This window comes from Triticum urartu, chromosome 5A (assembly GCF_056163025.1).
Source record: "Triticum urartu cultivar PI428250 chromosome 5A, HENAU_Tu73, whole genome shotgun sequence".
NCBI classification, from domain to species: Eukaryota; Viridiplantae; Streptophyta; class Magnoliopsida; order Poales; family Poaceae; genus Triticum; species Triticum urartu.
The window spans coordinates 6,477,786-6,498,596 of record NC_141877.1 but is presented as its reverse complement, the minus strand read 5'-3'; the positions used below and the strand labels follow the sequence as shown (position 1 = coordinate 6,498,596).

The 20,811-nt window shown below is 45.3% G+C and overlaps 2 protein-coding genes across 2 annotated transcripts; both read left to right on the top strand.

Moving 5' to 3' along the window:
* The first annotated feature begins 7,977 nt into the window (after nucleotides 1-7,977).
* Nucleotides 7,978-11,818, top strand: LOC147967386 (3beta-hydroxysteroid-dehydrogenase/decarboxylase-like). The gene is made up of 8 exons (XM_087525270.1): nucleotides 7,978-8,361; nucleotides 8,659-8,748; nucleotides 8,838-8,971; nucleotides 9,126-9,284; nucleotides 10,596-10,718; nucleotides 10,795-10,874; nucleotides 11,238-11,445; nucleotides 11,541-11,818. Exons 1-8 carry the CDS (start codon nucleotides 8,100-8,102, stop codon nucleotides 11,586-11,588), a joined length of 1,104 nt encoding a protein of 367 aa, XP_087381396.1. The 5' UTR covers nucleotides 7,978-8,099; the 3' UTR covers nucleotides 11,589-11,818.
* A 4,348-nt stretch (nucleotides 11,819-16,166) lies between these two features.
* LOC125548610 (uncharacterized) lies at nucleotides 16,167-19,737 on the top strand. The gene is made up of 5 exons (XM_087523111.1): nucleotides 16,167-16,278; nucleotides 17,737-18,101; nucleotides 18,542-18,656; nucleotides 18,743-19,030; nucleotides 19,110-19,737. The coding sequence occupies exons 1-5, from the start codon at nucleotides 16,167-16,169 to the stop codon at nucleotides 19,592-19,594; spliced, it is 1,365 nt and encodes a 454-aa protein (XP_087379237.1). The 3' UTR covers nucleotides 19,595-19,737.
* The last annotated feature ends 1,074 nt before the right edge of the window (nucleotides 19,738-20,811 follow it).

Here is a 20,811-nt window from a genome sequence, read left to right as displayed (position 1 = left end):
AAGGAAAGAACAGAGGAGAGGGCCGGAGAGGGGAAAGGGGGAAGAACAGAGTGCTGGTGGACGAAGGGTTTATATAGGACGACCTTTAGTACCGGTTCGTGCCAAGAACCGGTACTAAAGGGGCTGGAGGGGCGCCTGTCTGACAACATCCTGCCACCACTCTCATTAGTACCGGTTCGTGGCACGAACCGGTGCTAAAGGTTCGCCACGAACCGGTGCTAAAGGTTCGCCACAAACCGGTACTAATGAAAGCGGCCCGGCTAGCCGTTGGAACCGGCACTAATGTATACATTAGTGCCGGCTCAAATATAAACCGGCACTAATGTGCTTCAGGATTGACCCTTTTTCTACTAGTGTTGTGCTGCCCCGCGCCCAAAAGTTTAGTCCCACATCGCTAGCTGAAGGGCGTCGGCACTGGTTTATAAGCGCTGGTGTGCCTCCCCATTCGAGCTCCTCTCTAATGCAGGCTTTCGGGCCTAAACTTGCTACTGCCTGTGGGCCTATTGGACCTTCTGCGGGCCTGAATCCTGGCCCATGTAGGGTTTCTAGTCGTATTCAGGCCGTGGAGGCCCAGTAGGTGGCATTTTTTTTGGTTTTTTCTTTTTATTTCTAAATTTTTTTGGTTTTTTATTTTTTTATTTCTACTTAAAACTAAATACTTACAGTTTTTTAGTGATTTATTTTTGCTTTTAGGTCACAAAAAATATAAACTTTCTGTTAGTGCCATTAGTTTTAAATTTTAAATAGTTTAAATTTGAATTTTTAAAATTTTGTGTGAATCACTAGTTTATGAATAACTTTACTATAAAAATAGAATTTTTTTTCTATTTATTTTTTATTTCTACTTACAACTAAATACTTATAGTTTTTTAGTGATTTCTTTTTGCTTTTAGGTCACAAAAATTATAAACTTTCTGTTAGTGCCATTAGTTTTAAATTTTGAATAGTTTAAATTTGAATTTTTAAAAATTTGTGTGAATCACTAGTTTATGAATAACTTTACTATAAAAATAGAATTTTTTTTCTTCTTTGCTATTTATTTTTTATTTATACTTACAATTAAATACTTATAGTTTGATTTTAGGTCACAAAAATTATATTATTTTTGCTATTGAAGGATATTATAGTTTTATTTTAGTTGATCATAACATAACATTTTAATTGATTGTTTTTATTTTCATAAAAGTTTTGTAGTTTATTCTGTTTGCTATTAATTCATTCTTTGAGCTAAATGACTCTGAAATTGGAAAGCATTTCAAAATGAACTCTGAAAAGGTTGAAAGTTGGCATGGTATCATCATTTCACCCACATAGCATGTTCCAAAAAGTAGAGAGGGTTACGACAAAAACTTGATGCACTTCGTGTACAAATTGGACAATCACTTTCGAAGTATCAAAGTTTCGAACCATAAGACATGAAAGCATTTCAAATGAACTCTGAAAAAGTTGAAAGTTGGGATGGTATCATAATTTCACCCACATAGCATGTGCATGTACAAAACGGACAATGGTAGCATGTTCGTCTGTTACAAATTTGGCATGGTATCATCATAATAGTTGCAGGAGAAAGTCTTCACTTTTTCTTCGCTTGTGTTATTTGCTTATTGCGCCGTAACCATGGATAATCTTCATTGTTTATCAGGATGCTTGGGTCAGCCTTGACATTGAAGGGAGGAATTTCATGAAAGTTTTCATGATCTTCAGACATGTCTGTCTTGCCGTCCACTCCCAGGATGTCCTTTTTTCCTGAAAAAACTATGTGGCGCTTTGGCTCATCGTATGATGTTTTCGCTTCCTTATCTTTTCTTTTTCTCGGTTTGGTAGACATGTCCTTCACATAGATAACCTGTGCCACATCATTGGCTAGGACGAACGGTTCGTCAGTGTACCCAAGATTTTTCAGATCCACTGTTGTCATTCTGTACTGTGGGTCTACCTGTACCCCGCCGCCTAACAGATTGACCCATTTGCACTTAAACAAAGGGACCTTAAAATCAGGTCCATAGTCAAGTTCCCATATGTCCACTATGTAACCATAATATGTATCCTTTCCGCTCTCGGTTGCTGCATCAAAGCGGACACCGCTATTTTGGTTGGTGCTCTTTTGATCTTGGGCGATCGTGTAAAATGTATTCCCATTTATCTCGTATCCTTTGTAAGTCAATACAGTCAAAGATGGTCCCCTGGACAACAAGTACAACTCATCACAAACAGTGTTGTCACCTCTGAGACGTGTTTCCAACCAACTGCTGAAAGTCCTGATGTGTTCACATGTAATCCAGTCGTCGCATTGCTCCGGGTGTTTGGAGCGCAGACTGTTCTTGTGTTCATCGACATACGGGGTCACCAAGGTAGAGTTCTGTAGAACTGTGTAGTGTGCTTGAGACCAAGAATATCCGTCCCTGCATATTATTGAGTCTCTTCCAAGAGTGCCTTTTCCAGTCAGTCTCCCCTCATACCGCGATTTAGGGAGACCTATCTTGTTAAGGCCAGGAATGAAGTCAACACAAAACCCGATAACATCCTCTGTTTGATGGCCCATGGAGATGCTTCCTTCTGGCCTAGCGCGGTTACGGACATATTTCTTTAGGACTCCCATGAACCTCTCAAAGGGGAACATATTGTGTAGAAATACGGGCCCCAGGATGACAATCTCGTCGACTAGATGAACTAGGACGTGCGTCATGATATTGAAGAAGGATGGTGGGAACACCAGCTCGAAACTGACAAGACATTGCGCCACATCACTCCTTAGCCTTGGTACGATTTCTGGATCGATCACCTTCTGAGAGATTGCATTGAGGAATGCACATAGCTTCACAATGGCTAATCGGACGTTTTCCGGTAGAAGCCCCCTCAATGCAACCGGAAGCAGTTGCGTCATAATCACGTGGCAGTCATGAGACTTTAGGTTCTGAAACTTTTTCTCTGGCATATTTATTATTCCCTTTATATTCGACGAGAAGCCAGTCGTGAACTTCATACTGAGCAGACATTCAAAGAAGATTTCTTTCTCTTCTTTCGTAAGAGCGTAGCTGGTAGGACCTTTATACTGCTTCGGAGGCATGCCGTCTTTTTCGTGCAAACATTGCAGGTCCTCCCGTGCCTCAGGTGTATCTTTTGTCTTCCCATACACGCCCAAGAAGCCTAGCAGGTTCACGCAAAGGTTCTTCGTCATGTGCATCATGTCGATTGAGGAGCGGACCTCTAGGTCTTTCCAGTAGGGTAGGTCCCAAAATATAGATTTCTTCTTCCACATGGGTGCGCGTCCCTCAGCGTCATTCGGAACAGCTAGTCCACGGGACCCTTTCCAAAGATTACGTAGTGTAAATCATTGACCATAGCAAGCACGTGATCACCGGTGCGCATGGCGGGCTTCTTCCGGTGATCTGCCTCGCCTTTGAAATGCTTGCCTTTCTTTCGACATTGATGGTTGGTCGGAAGAAATCGACGATGGCCCAGGTACACATTCTTCCTGCATTTGTCCAGGTATATACTTTCAGTGTCATCTAAACAATGCGCGCATGCGTGGTATCCTTTGTTTGTCTGTCCTGAAAGGTTACTGAGAGCGGGCCAATCGTTGATGGTCACGAACAGCAACGCCTTAAGGTTAAATTCCTCCTGTCTGTGCTCATCCTACGTACGTACACCGTTTCCATTCCCAGCTGTAAAAGTTCTTCAACTAATGGCCTTAGGTACACATCAATTTCGTTGTCAGGTTGCTTAGGGCCTTGGATGAGAACTGGCATCATAATGAACTTCCGCTTCATGCACATCCAAGGAGGAAGGTTATACATACATAGAGTCACGGGCCAGGTGCTGTGATTGCTGCTCTGATCCCCGAAAGGATTAATGCCATCCGCGCTTAAAGCAAACCATACATTCCTTGGGTCCTTTGCAAACTCATCCAAGTACTTTCTCTCGATTTTTCTCCACTGCGACCCATCAGCGGGTGCTCTCAACTTCCCATATTTCTTTCAGTTCTCACTGTGCCATCGCATCAACTTGGCATGCTCTTCGTTTCTGAACAGACGTTTCAACCGTGGTATTATAGGAGCATACCACATCACCTTCGCAGGAACCCTCTTCCTGAGGGGCTCGCCGTCAACATCACCAGGGTCATCTCGTCTGATCTTATACCGCAACGCACCGCATACCGGGCATGCGTTCAGATCCTTGTATGCACCGCGGTAGAGGATGCAGTCATTAGGGCATGCATGTATCTTCTCCACCTCCAATCCTAGAGGGCATACGACCTTCTTTGCTGCGTATGTACTGTCGGGCAATTCGTTATCCTTTGGAAGCTTCTTCTTCAATATTTTCAGTAGCTTCTCAAATCCTTTGTCAGCCACAGCATTCTCTGCCTTCCACTGCAGCAATTCCAGTACGGTACCGAGCTTTGTGTTGCCATCTTCGTAATTGGGGTATAACCCTTTTTTGTGATCCTCTAACATGCGATCGAACTTCAGCTTCTTCGCAATTGGGTGTGTCTGTCACCGTACATCCATTGCCGGTTCATCTGCGTGGATTATATATAATTAAGTGTCCAAATTAATAGAAGTTCATCATCACATTAAAACCAAAGTGCATACATAATTCTCATCTAATAACATATAGCTCTCCAGAGCATCTAATTAATTAAACCATACATTGAAACTATGTAAAACATTTCAATGCGAAAACAAATGCGATCATAATCGCAACCAAGGTAACAATTGATCCAATGGCATAATGATACCAAGCCTCGGTATGAATGGCATATTTTCTAATCTTTCTAATCATCAAGCGCATTGCATCCATCTTGATCTTGTGATCATCGACGACATCCGCAACATGCAACTCCAATATCATCTTCTCCTCCTCAATTTTTTTATTTTTTCCTTCAACAAATTGTTTTCTTCTTCAACTAAATTTAACCTCTCGACAATAGGGTCGGTTGGCATTTCCGATTCACATACATCCTAGATAAATAAAATCTATGTCACGTTGGTCGGCATAATTTTCATAAACAATAAATGAACCAATAGTTATAAAGATAATATACATACCAAATCCGAATCATAGACAGGACGAGGGCCGACGGGGGCGGATACCAAAACCATTGCACTATATAAGATGCAATAATAAATGTAAGAAAATGATACAAGTATCTATCTAAACATACAAGTAAGAATATTTTTCCTTTCAGAAAGAAGATAAGAACAAGAGGCTCACCACGGTGGTGTCGGTGATGAGATCGGCGCGGGTGATCGACGGCGGTGAAGATGGGGACGGGGCGTGACGAACCGCTAAATCTAGACAAATCTCGAGGAAAATGGAGCTTGGAGGTCGAGCTTCGAAAGGAGAAAGCTTAAGTAGTGTGGCTCGGGCATTCCATCGAACACCTCATGTGCATAGGAGGTGAGCTAGAGCACCGCAAAGCCCTCTCCCCCTCGGCCAGAAAAAACAAAGCATTGTGCTCTGCTCTTGCGCGAGGGGGTATATATAGGCACCTCATTGGTCCCGATTGATGACTTGAACCAGGACTAAAGGGAAGCCTTTGGTCCCGGTTCAAGCCACCAACCGGGACCAATGGTGGTGGGCCAGGAGCGAGGCCCATTGGTCCCGGTTCGTCGCACCAACCGGGACCAAAAGGTCCAGACGAACCGGGACCAATGGCCCACGTGGCCCGGCCGGCCCCCTGGGCTCACGAACCGGGACCAATGCCCACATTGGTCCTGGTTCTAGACTGAACCGGGACTAATGGGCTGAGCCGGCCTGGACCATAGCCCTGTTTTCTACTAGTGCGTATCCGCTTTCACGGACTGGTCCTACTGTCCACGGACGGATACTAGAGCAAATTTGCGGGTCAATGTTGGAGATGCCTGAAAGCATCTTCCCACTCAATACAAACTTGACTTGCAACTCTCTTTTATTTATTTATTTTTAATTAAGAAAGATAAGTATACAAACCCCACATGCAATGAAACTGCCTTATGTCTACTTTTAGTCCATCAAAGAGTAGCTTGCATGCATTTAAGTCTAAGCTCAAACTGGAAAATCCTACGCGCGTGTAGCTTCCTCGCTCGTGCCGTGAGTAGAAAATTACGCCATGCTATAGCAGTCCATGCATGGGTCAACCACGAGTGCGACCTAACTGGAGAATCTCGTGTAACCACGAGTGCGACAAATAAATCTTCGGTACACAGACCACGATCATGACAGAGAGGGATGTGGCTGCTGACTTTGTAGACCACGTGGGCTGCTAATAAGAAAATTATGCTGACTATTTCTGCGTTAGACCCACGTCTAACTTTTAGTATTTAGCAATCAACCTCACTTTTATTTACCAACTAAGCACAATATAATAGCAAATCTTATACTCCCTCCGTCTAGGTATGTAAGTCATCTTAGGTTGCGCACCGCGACAAGGTGGAGGGGGGAAACGAGATAACTTAATGTTTTTTTGCTAATTAATAACATTGCATGCAATGAACTAATCATTGCATGTCGTGTTTGGTAGTCCCAAGTCATTTAAAGCATGCATTGTCCGCATCTCTTATTAGTTGATATGTCACGAAAAAAGAAACGAGATGAGAGTTAATGTATCGTGCCTAAGTGTTTTGGGATTATTTGGTTTTCGTAAAATGGCTTACACACCTAGACGGAGGGAGTACCATATGAACATCAATGCACACAAGCATGAGACAGTATAACAATTGGGCGACATTACACAGAAATCCGCAAGGGCACACAGTTAATCCGCAAGGGCAGTCAGCTGCCTAGCCGTGCCTGGCTGCATGATTGCTTCACGATTTGCAAACTTGTTTGATACCCTGCACGATTCTAAGTTTTAGTTTTTTAAACTTAATTAATTTGTTGTTTATATTAGATTTCAGTAATTGATATCTGATGAAGTTTTTAAAACTTCTCAAAACATACCCAAAGTGGTCTCATTTCAAATCCCTCGTCACAAGGAGTACGAATATGCAACCGAAACTTAAACTGGACTTTTGGTTTAAGTGATATAATAGATTCAAATGTGAAAGTCAAAAGAAAAAATAGGTTCGGTTTCCCAGCACCTGCGTGCCACAAATTGCCTCCCGGCATTACGTCAAGTTTTATTGAGTAGTTATCTCTATCTCCACGTTAGTATCGAGTACTAGCATCTTCTCTTTTCTAAATTAATACTATGCAATTGCCACCAATAATACCTATATATGATGCCCTTACTACAGGAAGTCTTAGTAGTGGATTAGTTGAAGTAGTAGAAGCACTATGGAATTTCAGGAGATATTTTGGGATTGAAATAAACGGGTGCTCGAGCACCCAATTTGTGCTTGCGCTGGTTGTGGGATTCTCAATCGTACGGTCTTGTTAAAACACATCTACAAGTGCCCTAAGTATTGCACTAAGTCTTATGTCATTAATTTTATTCGGATATTTGTACGAGTATTTTTTTCTTTTCTTTTTATGTTTGATTGATTCGCTTAGATGTGCAATAATTAAGGCACATTTAGATAGACTGTTTGGTAATTTGACTACTAGCTCCAGTTTAATAGAATTGAGTATCAATCTACACGTGGCTCCAGCTAAGGTGGCCATTTTTTTTTACTGTAAAACAGCAGGAGAATCCTATTACGTGCATTTTTATTAATTTTGTAGTTTGTAAAGAATGAATGTACAGGGAAAGGAAAAGTAAATGAAAATTGGGAAATCCATTGAGCTAATGTGGGCTATTATATTCCTCGCATCTAGAACATTAATGTGGATTAGATCGTGTCTATTATGCGGACAAGGCACATCTGTATTGGTGTAGGTGTACCGACTTTGTTCGCCTCGAAGGGGGCTTCAGTTTGATCCTTGTATTAATTTTGTCAAACTCTGATGAATAATTAATAAAGATGGCTGTGTGTATCATGGTGATGCAGAGGCCCGAGGTAATCCACCTTTTTTTTAAATGCGAGCAGCTGTTATATTGCACTGGTGTTTTCCCTGTGGAATTCCGGCTCTAGGCCTTCGGCTAACATTGGCTGCTAAGGCGGCTAAATACACAAGACAGAGGGAAGCAAGTACTTAACGGTAGCTAGCAGTGCCACTGCCCACTAGCTAGCTCATCCATGGATATGTGCCCGGTTGGCGGCTGCGACCGCCGGGAACCACGTCGTTTGTGCGCGGTGACCGGTGGGCGGGGATTCATGGCGAGTCACCTGGTGACGGCGCTGCTCGGCTCGGGAGATTGGTGTGTGCGGATCACCGACCTTGGCCCCCAGGCTGCCCTGTCTCCTGCCGAGAGTGATGGACTCCTGGGCGCTGCCCTCCGCGATGGCCGCGCCGCCTACGTCTCTGTCGACGTCTGCGAATTAGCCCAGCTTACAAAAGGTACTCGTATTATTTTGACACACACACACACACATCCTAGGAAGAAGTATTTATTTACTTCTACTTTTCTTGAACGCCCACTCGATCTTTTGAGAGATACGGCAGACACCCTGTTTTTGCTTCCGAACGTATACTTGTGGTTGATAGCATCTTTATAAGGCACTACCAAATGCAAGCGTGTTAAAAAATGTATTTTTCTTGAACTCCAACAAGACGTAATTTTCATGGAGTTTTGACAACAAGGCTACACGAGTGACATTTTCCTATGTGCCAATTAGTTGATCTTATGCCCTGTAGCTTTGGAAGGGGTAGATACTGTTTTCCACACTGCTGCGGCGGATCATACCAACAACAACTTCCAACTTCATTACAAGGTTAATGTCGAGGGTACGTCATGAGTAGAAGTAATCCTATTTTGAGCAGGGGGGCTGTTAGATTCAATTCACTCACAAATTAAACATCTTATTTTAGCACAGGTACAAGGAATGTCATCGAGGCTTGTAACACATGCAAGGTTAAAACACTCATATATACTAGTTCCAGTGGAGTTGTATTCGATGGAGTTCATGGCCTCTTTGGCGTAGACGAATCTACACCGTATCCAGATAAGGTATGGTTTTGCCCCCACATAATTGAACAAGTCAGTTTAATTTAGTCGATTTGCTTGTTACTGCGTCCATTTCATATTACTTCATCATCAACTTTATACATATCACTTATTATTCTTTGCTTTTACATTTACCATGTGGTTTTCTGTTTATCAGTTTCCCGACGCATACACAGAGACAAAGGCAGAAGCAGAAAAGATGGTGATAAAGTCCAACGGAAGAAATGAGCTTGTCACTTGCTGTATACGTCCTGGCAGCATTTTTGGTCCTGGAGACACGATAGTGCCAATTTTAGTATCTTATGGAGGAATGATGGTAAGTACATGTTATTGCACATAATATAAGAAAATCACTGAATACATAGTTCTAAAACTAAATATTTGCAGCAATCTTTGTTGTGTACCACCTCTGTTAATTAGAGTGTCTTGGACACAAACAGAAGTTTGCGATGTGCAACCTTAGTTGTAGCTTCCTCATGAATATGGTGGAAAAATTCAGTTACCTCACGCATTGAGATAGGACATAGTCGAATAAGCACACACACCATACTTCTGTTCAAGAACAATGGAGAAAGGGCCATGGAATGGCATTAGCCTTTTTATGAAGAAAAGTGGGTAGAAAGTCTTACAAAACTAGATGATACCCTGCGCATTTCTGCAGTAACCTATTGCAATACATTTCAATGAATTTGATTGTGTGGAATATAAATATTTAGATTATAACATGTGACTACCCAAAATTAAAAATACATATGACATGTTATATTTGATTATGTATAGTTGTAAAATATTTATTGAATAGAAGCAAAATAATGTGATAAAAATATATGTTCCAATGCATGGTTGCATGTGCTGGTGAGTCTTTTTTAATGAATGGTTGCATGTTGCGGTGGGTCTTATCCCATCCATAATTATATGGTGATGTGGCATGCTTGCATGTTGAGATAAATAAGTTATTGATGATCACTCTCTTAAGTATATAGGATTTGGTTCATTGGAAGGACCCAGTCAAAACTAAGGCAACTGCAATCTACCAAGGTAAATAGGCCGTGAGCATAGTCAAATGAAAACTACCTGGCCATCAAAATTACAAGCACACATAGGGGCTATTTGGATGGAGTCCTAATAGGCAGCTCCTTGCTCAGGCAACATTCCTGACCTCAGGCCTTCAAAATCCAATGCCTGAGTCAGGCAGCTTTCTGTGGAAGCCAACCAAATGCCCCATACACACTTAGATACATCCCATCAAGTAGCACACCACCAATTGCAGCAACGACCAGCTACTTCAGTTTCACTGTAGGGAAACACTGAGCATGCACCTCTATGCCAGCTGGGATGGAGGAAGCCACGATTACCTAACCACAAACACTTGGTGGAGAAGGCATGTCCCAAGGGGCAGTGGATCTGGGCCTCTAGGCTACTGAACTGGATTAAGCTTTTTAGCAAATGCCTCTAGAGATGGGTCCAATACTGGAGGGCGCCTTTGTAATAGGATATACAATATTGAAGGGAAAGGTTTTTACTTGAATAACTTATCAAGAAAATAATGTTTAGAAGAAAACTTTAAGTATAATAAAGTTTGTTGTATTTCGGTTTGAAGTAAATGACCTAGTGTTTATTGGTGCAGATCATTGTTGGTGATGGCAAGAATTGTGATGATTTTGTATATGTTGAGAATGTAGCGCATGGTCATGTATGTGCTGAAAAAACTCTTTCTACCATAGACGGTGCAAAGAGAAGTGGAGGCAAAGTAAATATATTTATCAATGAGCTACAAATATGTAATTCACCTTATTATTCTCGTGACATCTTTTATTTGTTTACAGGCCTATTTTATAACAAATATGGAGCCTGTAAATATGTGGGACTTTGTTTATATGATTTTGGAAGAACTTGGATACAAAAGGTAATACTTCCCTTTTACTTTCCTAGTTTACAGTTTTTATCAACAACATACCTAAGCAACTTAAATAGGTGGAGACATGCTTGTATTATCTTATCCCTCTAAATTATGGTTTTCCGAACAATGTGTGGACAAATTATATTTGTGGATTGGTTGTAAAAAATAGTACATGTATTGTCTTGCATTTTTTGAATAAATAGCCACATTTCTTCATTGTTATCTATATTTATTGGCCATATACATATTACTATTACCAACATAATGTAACATTACATTTACATTTTAGTTAGGACACTAATTTATCTATTTCTAACACGACAATAACAGACAACATAGAAAGCTAAGTTCATGACATTCCTTTTGCAGCCGATTCAGATTAAGAATACCTTCGTATTTTCTCAAGCCAATAACATATCTGGTAGATTGGAGCTACCATAATATATTCTCTCACTATGGAATGCGTCAACCTGGCATGCTAACTTCCGCAAGCATTAAGTATGCGACGCTGAATAGAACGTTCAACTGCAACAATGCTGCTCAACAACTTGGTTACAAACCAATAGTGTCACTCAAGGTTGTTACGTCATCTTCTATTGATTCACTATATGTACTTAGTATTTATTTTTTAAAACTTAATATTCTAACACTTTTTGTGATCTCCATTGTTAGGAGGGAGTAAAGATGACTACTGATTTCTACAGGCGATTAAGAGCATGAGATATGCACATTTTTATTTTAGAAGAAAGAGGGTGCACAATTAAGAAACATCAACTGTCTACACCAAGCAATGTCTAGATATCTATCATTCTATTAGTGGTTGAAATGTGGTGGCGATCTTGGACCATAATAAGATTCACAATCTTTTGCACATATTACCCTGAATAGTGTGCCAAGAAAAGAACACATACATGTAATAGTTGAAATTAATTACTTTGATGTGTGGTTAATGCTTTCACTATTGAAGAATTTTGTGGCTAACTTCTAAAGGAATGCTTGGCGTATGGTCAAGTTTAGAAACATAACTTGGTTGTTCGACATAAACAAGTTCAATTATTTTACCACATAGAAAAACAATATTGACATCCACTTTTAAGATGGTATTATGGCAGTTGTCATAAGAAACAAGATTCTAAAATCTTATTGTCTAGCTATGGGTGCTTATATCAATATAATAAAGTCCAAACCTTCAACCATTTTGAAGTCTTGCGCAAGAAGTCAAGCTTTATTTTGCACAACTTGCCCATTCCACCTTGCTTGTTTTGAGGAGTGACTATGTGCTTAGCATCTTGTCATTCCGCCAAGTCCGACACTTAGTTTTGGTGAAGTTGTTGAATTCTTCATGCATATCATTCACAGCTCTTAGGCTTGTGGTCATTTAGCCACTTCAATGTCCTAGGTACATGTATTTCGATGAGAAAGAGTGTTGAACCCAAGAAGAAGCGTGTGCGTTTGGTCTTGCTACCCTCCAGATCTGAAACTCAAAGAAATAAGGAAAATGGAAAATAAAATACTATTCTTCCTCAACTAGTCATTAAATCCAATAACTGGAACAAAAAGTTAACAGTAATATAAGAGCGGGTAGTACAACATAAAACAACTCTTACAATTTATAGGTTGGCAATTGCTTCAAAAAAGTAGAAAACAAAATGATTTTTTTCTAGAAAAATGAAAGACGAGAAACAAGAAAACAAAAAATAAAAAATTGACTTAAGAAAAAAAAGGCAGGGAAAGACAGCATGATAAAAAGATGAACACGGACGGTTTGTTTGGCTAATCAATCAATAGGCTAACTCATCTAATCTCTTCGCAAATGGCCAAAAAAACATGGTTCAGCCAGGAAAAAACTAATGTGCACAATGAAAATAAAGTAGAAAGAAAAGGCACATAACAATAGCGATACACATGCCCGTCTCGGCTGCACAGATAGAGCAAGTCATTTCAGCAATCCCGCACGAATCTATCCACGCTTTGATGTGAGCAAGGCTGCAACATCTTTTTCTTTTCTTTTTTCATGAAAATTCTGATATATTCATCTTCAATCATAACAATATAACAAATACCAGAAATAATAAAAATTACATCCAGATCCGTAGACCACCTAACAACGTCTCAACTATATAATTAAACGGGCCTATGAAAACACAGAAGAAAACAACCGCGAGTAAAAAAAATAACATGGACCGCGCCAAACAAGGACAACGTTGACCAACTGGAAAAAGCACGACTCGTGACTCAAAAACATCCAACGGCTCATTTGGTGAATGATGCCAAACTAAAACTCAACTAGCAAAGCCGTTTTAAGAAAGTAGTTGCCTGTTTTGTTGTAGACAAATTACGAGAAGGGTACCACGCTTGAAGGTTAATTGCATGTTATCCTTTTTCAATCAATAATGTTAGACCTACAAAGAATTACAAATAGTTTACTTAACTTTCCAAACTATACCTCCCCCCCCCCCCCCCCCCCCCAAAAAAAAATCTAACTAGAGTGGGTACCTTCATCACTTATTACCAATCATAATCCCCCACATCAGCTTCTTTGTAATAAATAAATAAATAAATAACCTTCTGTAGATGTAACATTACTATTTTTTAAGAGGCAACTAACTGAACTTGAAATCCAATAGATGTTGTGACTTTTTATTTTCTTTGTTAGATCATGTTTCGATTCAATGTTGAGGGTAGCGGGGCAAGAAGAGGTAGGCAGTTGTGTTTGGGAGGGGGGGGGGGCACTGCGATACTCAGTCATGCGGGGAGTGACTCTTTTTGTTCGGTTGTTTCGAAAATAGGAAAGCCGGCCGATTGCGCTAGATATGAATGGTATATCTTTTTTTTAGAACGAGGGCTCAAGTCGAGTCCGGCTTTGAATTAACAAAGCCATCAACCGGTCAGGATTACAGCAACCACCAACTTACAGAGTCATAACAAAGAAACAGCTAAAAGGATACAGAGTGTTGTGCAAGCAGCTAATAGGCCCTTCCTACCATCTACAAGAAAAGATGAAGAAACTAAAGTACAAGAACAGCTTGAAGATGATGAAGCCCTCCACCGAGTGCAATCCAGCCCGCCGAGACACCAGCAGGCCTTGAGAAGACCCAACTAGCAGGTGAGAGTAACGCTGACAGCTCCATGGGCTCCGGCGGAATCGTAGACAACCTCCTACATCTCCGAAAGGGGCTCCCTAGCCCCTCGCCTGGCACGAGGCGCAGATCCGTTGGATGATGCAAACGCTCTCCCAAGAGCATGGGTGTACAACCGACGCCATTGCCACCCGGAAAGCCATACCAGAGCACCACCAACACGCGTCGCTGAGCTCCACAAAGGGAAACATGGCACTGGGAGGAACCAACACGCAAGGAGAAGCAGAATGCACGGTGGGACTGCTGATGACAGAGCAACAATGGAGGGAAGCCACATGACTGAACTTGGAGACGGCGCCATGACTGCAGAAGGCGAATAGGGAACCACCAAGACACCACCAACTCCAACCATGTCGCCGCCAAACGCCCACCAATCAGACCGAACTCACACCACCGCATGCTCACCGAAGGCAGCACCTCCATGAAGGTGACGGTGCCGCAAGCATCGCTGCCGCCCAATCCAGAGGGATTTGGGTTTTCACCCCGGCGCACGAGCAGGGGAGACAGGCAAAGGGGGAAAGGGATAACCTTAACGGCGCCTACAAGTAGGAGACGGTGCCCTTAGGCGTCACCGTTGTCGTGGCCGGCAGAGCCAGCCTTGGATTTCTCCAGGCCCCATGTCTCCCCTACCCCTGCCACAGACGCGACGCCAGCGGCCTGGGGCGGCCGGAGACCAGATCTGACAGGGGTCGAAAGGGTTGGGGCAGAGGCGTCAGATTCGGAGCGGGCGCCCCCGCGGCCACCGCGCCCCACAGCCACCACCTGCCACCGCCTTGCCACCCGGGTGGCCAAGGGGGACAGCCAGCACCAGCGACGGCCCCTACCTGAGGTCGGCGTCGCTCCACCACCCGAGGCCGCTGCCCCGGATCCAAAGCCCCCTGCGCAAGACGGGACAGACAGATCCTCGCCACCACCCTCCATGGCGGACGCGCAGTGTGTCGTGGTTCTAACTCTGACAGTGATGTAGGGGGGTGTGTATGGAGAGGCTAGATCTCAGCTATGGAGAGGTTGTAAACACACAGGGTGTACGAGTTCAGGCCCTTTGTGGAGGAAGTAACAACCCTACGTCTCGGTGCCCGGAGGCGGTCGATTGGATTATATGCGTGTGAATAACAGAGGTGCGAACCCTTGTCTCGGAGGAGGGGGGTGGCTTATATAGAGTGCGCTAGGACCCCGGCCAGCCCACGTTACCAAGGGTTCAATGTACATTAAGGCGGGGCATTACTGGTAACGCTGGTAATAAAGTGCTATAATGACCATAAAGACTACTTAATAGCCGACCGTTTGCCTGCAGAGTGACTTTAGATCTCCTGGCAGTCGAGTGGTTGGCTTCGTGGTCGAGTGGTAGCTTCTTGGTCGAGTGTCTTGAACCCGTCGAGTGGGTACCTTCAAGTCGATTGAAAGGTGACTTCTTCCAGGGATGTCCTTGGGTAGGGCCCTTAGGACAGGTCCATGCCCCTACCCTAGGTACATAGCTTCGTCATTAGCCCCCGAATGGATCGAGGTTCGAGTGGGGAAGGAGTTGGGGATCCTTTCGACTGGTTCTTAGCGTCATATGAATGTCTTGCACTGGATCAATCGCCACGGATGACGTTGTCAACTTCTTTCGGTCACCTTGATCCATTCTTGGTCTCTCGTCGAGTGAATTTCCTTACTTGTGAAATACCGAGTGCCGGCGCGAGAGGGATCTTCTGTTTGATGAGTTGTTCCGCAGCCCGCGGATTTCGCGGGTTTTGAACATCGGGAAGCGAGCGAGACGGGCGCGGCCGCAGTAATCGGATGTGATAAGGCGGAAGCTCCTCGATTTCTGCGCCACCTTTTTCGCCACGTACTGCGCACACGTCTGCTGCGGGATTTGACGGGATAGCCTGGGCCTACCAGTCAGCCACTCAGAAGCGGCCCCTTATAAGCCGCCGGCTCGGGTTTCCAAACAGTGCTCTCTCCTTTCTTTCTCCCTTCGCAAAGTCCTCCGCCACCTCCGCTCTCACCCTAGCGCCGCAGGCCCGTTCGAGATTTGCCGGCGACGATGGTGAAGGGCAAGACGTCTGCTCTGGAGCGCGCGAAGAAGGCGGCGGCGCAGGGGAAGGGGAAGAAGTCCGCTCGGGGCGGATCTTCCTCAAGGACTGCTCTGCCCAGAGGCTGGATCCAGGGCGACTGGATGCCGTCGGTGATTCGGCAGGAAGATCTCGACGATATGGTTGAGGAGGGAGTCATTCCTTACGAAGCTGCGCGCCTCCCGGGGGGAGAAGTCGAGCCCCAACCTCGTGATGGTGAGTGTGTCCTTCTCGCCACCCATATCGATCGAGGGTTTTCTCTGCCTCCTCATCCTTTTTTCCGGAGTTTTCTGAACTTCTTCGGAGCGCAGCTCCACCACTTCACTCCCAACTCTATCGTGTATCTTGCTGCTTTCATTTACTTGTGTGAGGGTTTCCTGGGTTGCCGCCCCCATTGGGGACTCTTTAAGCACATCTTTACTTGCCGTTCCCAATCGGTCAAGAAGGCCAAGTCGAGTGACGAAAGGACGCAGGTGATCCAGCTGTGCGGGGGCCTGGCGATCCAGACGAGGGGAAAGAGTTGTTTTCCATCTGTCACTTTCCCAGAGTCGGTCCGCGGTTGGCAGGTGACCTGGTTTTACTGCAAAGACCAGGCGACCCCAGGACAGTCGACTGGGCTTCCCCCTTTCTCTCTCGACCGAGATCAGAAACCTGCTTCTCTGAAAGTGACGCCAGAAGAAAAGGCCCAAGTCAAAGTGCTGGTTGGTCGAGTGGTTCAGCTTGTCCGCGATGGCGTGACTGGCATGGACTTGCTGGAGGTCTTCCTTCGGAGGCGCATCCAACCGCTCTAGGCTCGCGACCACCCAATGTGGCTGTACTCGGGTCTCAAAGACACCACTCGGATCCACCCGGAGGAGGTCACTGATGAGATGTTGGAGGGGTGGCTGACGAGCATCACAGGAAACAAAGACAACCCCCGAGGAGCCAGGAGGGTTTCTCCACTCGACAACACATACGAAGTGGACCAGGTCTGACTTTATGCTCCCGACTGAGATCTTGTTTTCTTCATTGGTCTTCTTTGAATTGGTCGATTGACTTTTGTCTTGTCTGTTGTTTTCCAGGAAACTACTGAGATGTACTCGACACCCAACGGGGCACAGGAGCCAACTGAGGAAGGGGAGGCGAGCGGAGGTGAGAGTGGATACGATCAAGGCGAGTGGGAGTTCGATGGCGAAGGAGAGGGAGACGACGACGTCGACTCCAGCGAAGAGGAGGAGGAGGAGGTTGAACCCCCCCGCCCGGAGAGGCGATCCAACCTCACACACGATCCAGCGCGGGAACGTGGTAAGGCGACTGCTCCTGTTGGGCAGTCGTCGAAACGCCCTCGGACCTCTTCTCCTACGCCAACCGGAAAGGCTCCCAAGCACCCACGCGCGACGCCGTCCAAGCCGCCCAAGGCTCTGCCCAAGATGAAGATGACCGTCCCCACCATTTCTGGGTAATAATAAAACTTGTTTTCCATTGTCGACCGTGGACAGATCCTTGGTCGATTCATTGAGCCAACTGACTGACTTTCGAGTTTTGCAGTGCTGCTACTTCTGAGCTCTCCGCCAAGGACGACGATCAAGAGATGGAGGATGCTATTACCTCTAACCCTGGTACGATTACTGATGTTCTGCCTTGAGTCGACTGGACATTTATTGCAACTCTGGTCGATTGAATTTTTCCTTGTAGCTCCTTCTCATGTCATTAACCTCCCTGACGACGACGACGCGCCGCTGAGAGTGAGAAGGAACAGGGGGGCGTTGGCTGGCAAGACCCCACAATCCACTACGGCGCCTGAGGCCGTGGCTCGAGACGGTGGTGAAACCACTCGGGCTTCTGTGACTTTCGCCATTCCTCTGACGAGTGTGCGGCCCTCGACGTCGACTGCGGATCCACCTTCGCTCTTCGCCACGTACCCCGTCCCTGAGGACCAAGCGGCTGCCGCAAAAGAGGCTATACGCCAGGCGGGGATCATGATGGAACAAGTGAAAGTGGCTCGGGAGGCCAACCAAGCAGCTTATGACGCGAGTTCGGCTCTTCAGAGTAACGTCCAGGTCAGTCGACTCAACACTTGGTCTGTTATGATATGCTATTTGAAGAATTTCTTTTCCGAAGATCTTTATATCTGTACACCCACTGGGTGTGTCTGCCAATTCTTGGACGAGTGGGGGCACGCTAAGTGCACCCACTGGGTATAGTCCCCGAGACTACGGTGGACTGCTGGCAGTCGACTGTAGTCTTTATATTGTGTTGCTGTAGCTGTATTTCTTCACTCAGTCTGGTCAGGCCATGTCGAATGGAACTGTATCCGGTCGACTGCGGGCAGTCGACTTTTTTTTACAGTGGGGGCACGCTGAGTGCACCCACTGGGTGTAGTCCCCGAGACTACTGTCGAATGTTTTTGATTCGGCTGTAGTCTTAGAAACGCCATCATTGTCTCTTAGTTACTCGGAAGCAACTTATCTTGGACGTCTGTCGACTGATTTTTTTTTAGAAATCCTGCGAACTTGTAGCTCGCTATACTGAGTTAGAGAATCAGCAGATCCAGCTCAACCTTAACTTGAAGCTTGCTCAAGAGAATTTGAAGAAGGCGCAAGAAGAAGCAAAAGGTATGGCTGGTGAGGTTCCCCATTCTTGACGAGTGACTTTTCTTTCTTGTCCATCCTTGATGTTGATTTCACTCGACGTGTCGCAGATAAACTGGAAGAAGCTCTGAAGAAGAAGGATCAAGATCTTGCAGAAGCACAGAAGGAGGTCTTGAACAAAACGAGGCTTGCTGAAGAGAAACTGGCTTCGGTCGGAACTCTTGAGCAGGAGAACTCCAGACTGAAAGCTTCTCTCGAGGTAGCCAATCAAGAGGTTAGCCGACTGAAGAACGACAACGTGGCTCTGCACGACAAGGCGGGTGAGCTGGCGGGGAAGAGGAACGATCTGGAGGCTTATCTCGGTGGACTCGCCAAGAAGCTGTTCTTCATGCTCGAAGGTAATTACTCCGACCCGACTGTCTTGCAGTTACCAAGCCTGTGTAGGGCCACCGTCTTATTCTTGAATCGTGTTTGCAGAATTCTGCCAGAGCTTCGAAGAGGAAACCAGTCGAGTGGAGCCAGGCTTGGACCCCGCCAATTCTCTCGTGAAGGACGAGGCTGCTATGAACGTGCTCCGACTGGAGTCTCGTGTTACCAGTGTTGTTGACTATCTTGCTCAACTGAAGGTTGCGATGTCGCGGATCGACACATCACTCTGGCCTGGGATGACACTTCAGAACGACCTCGAGTCTCTGATGGTTCGACTGAATGAAGTCCCGGGTCGAGTGGCGGAGTGGAAGAAATCTTCTGCTAGATGTGGTGCTGATGTCGCTCTATCTCTGGTCCGCGTCCATTGCAAGGAGGCGCGAGAAGAAAAGCTGGCCGCCATCCAAGTTGCCAATACCAGGAAGCACAGCTTTCAAGACTTCATGGAGACTTTCATCGCTGCTGCCACTCGTATTGCAGACGGGATCGACTTGGACGAGTTCGTCGCCCCTTCCAGTCCTCCACCTGAGGAATGAAAAACTTTTATGCTTCACTTTAAATTTGCCTCGGAATGCCGAGTGGATTTGTAACCGTTAAACTCTGCCGAGCCGAGGGCTCGAGTACTTTGATCTGAGGTCTGGGACCTTTAGGCTTTATCTGAACTTGATTTCTCGTTGAATATCTTCATGGTTTGGTCCGTCGAGTGGAACTTGATCTTCACTCGGAATAACCTTGTATTTGTGGCGTAACTCCGAAGGAGAAGGTAGAAGTTGACTTGCGCCTCGTCGTCCTTGCGGATTGGTTGTGTTCTGCACTTAGGCGAGCGCTGGGCTGCAGCTAAGCCCCTGAGTGGGAGTCTGGTTCGCCACTCGGTAGGATTTTTAAACACTTAGGCGAGCACTGGGCTGCAGCTAAGCCCCCGAGTGGGAGTCTGGCTCGCCACTCGGTAGGATTTTTTAAACACTTAGGCGAGCACTGGGCTGCAGCTAAGCCCCCGAGTGGGAGGTTTGCTCTCCACTCGGTAGGATTTTTTAACACTTAGGCGAACACTGGGCTGCAGCTAAGCCCCCGAGTGGGAGTCTGGCTCGCCACTCGGTAGGATTTTTTAAACACTTAAGCGAGCACTGGGCTGCAGCTAAGCCCCCGAGTGGGAGGTTTGCTCTCCACTCGGTAGGATTTTTGAACACTTAGGCGAGCACTGGGCTGCAGCTAAGCCCCCGAGTGGGAGTCTGGCTCGCCACTCGGTAGGATTTTTCGGACTTAGGCGAAACGGATTCGCAGCTAAGTCACCCACTAGGGGATTTCGTATACAAACAAAAGTGACAGCAATTATTGGAACACTCTTGTCTTTGATAAAAATGAACTGCAGAAATTTTTCTTATTACATCTCGTCCAAGGGAGAACTCAAGTGTAAAAGGGGCGGAGCAGTTCCGCATTCCAAGCTCGCGGCTCGTCGATCTGGCGATCAACATTGTAGAGGTGATACGCTCCATTGTGGAGGACTCTGGTGATGATGAAGGGGCCTTCCCAAGTAGGAGCAAGCTTGTGTGGTTTCTGTTGATCCACTCGGAGGACCAAATCTCCTTCTTGGAAGGCTCGACTCTTCATATTTCTGGCGTGGAATCGACGCAAGTCTTGCTGATAAATGGTCAATCTGATCATGGCCATTTCCCTTTCTTCTTCTAGGAGGTCGACTGCATCTTGCCGGGCTTGTTCCGCTTCATCTTCGGTATAAAGTTCGACTCGGGGTGCG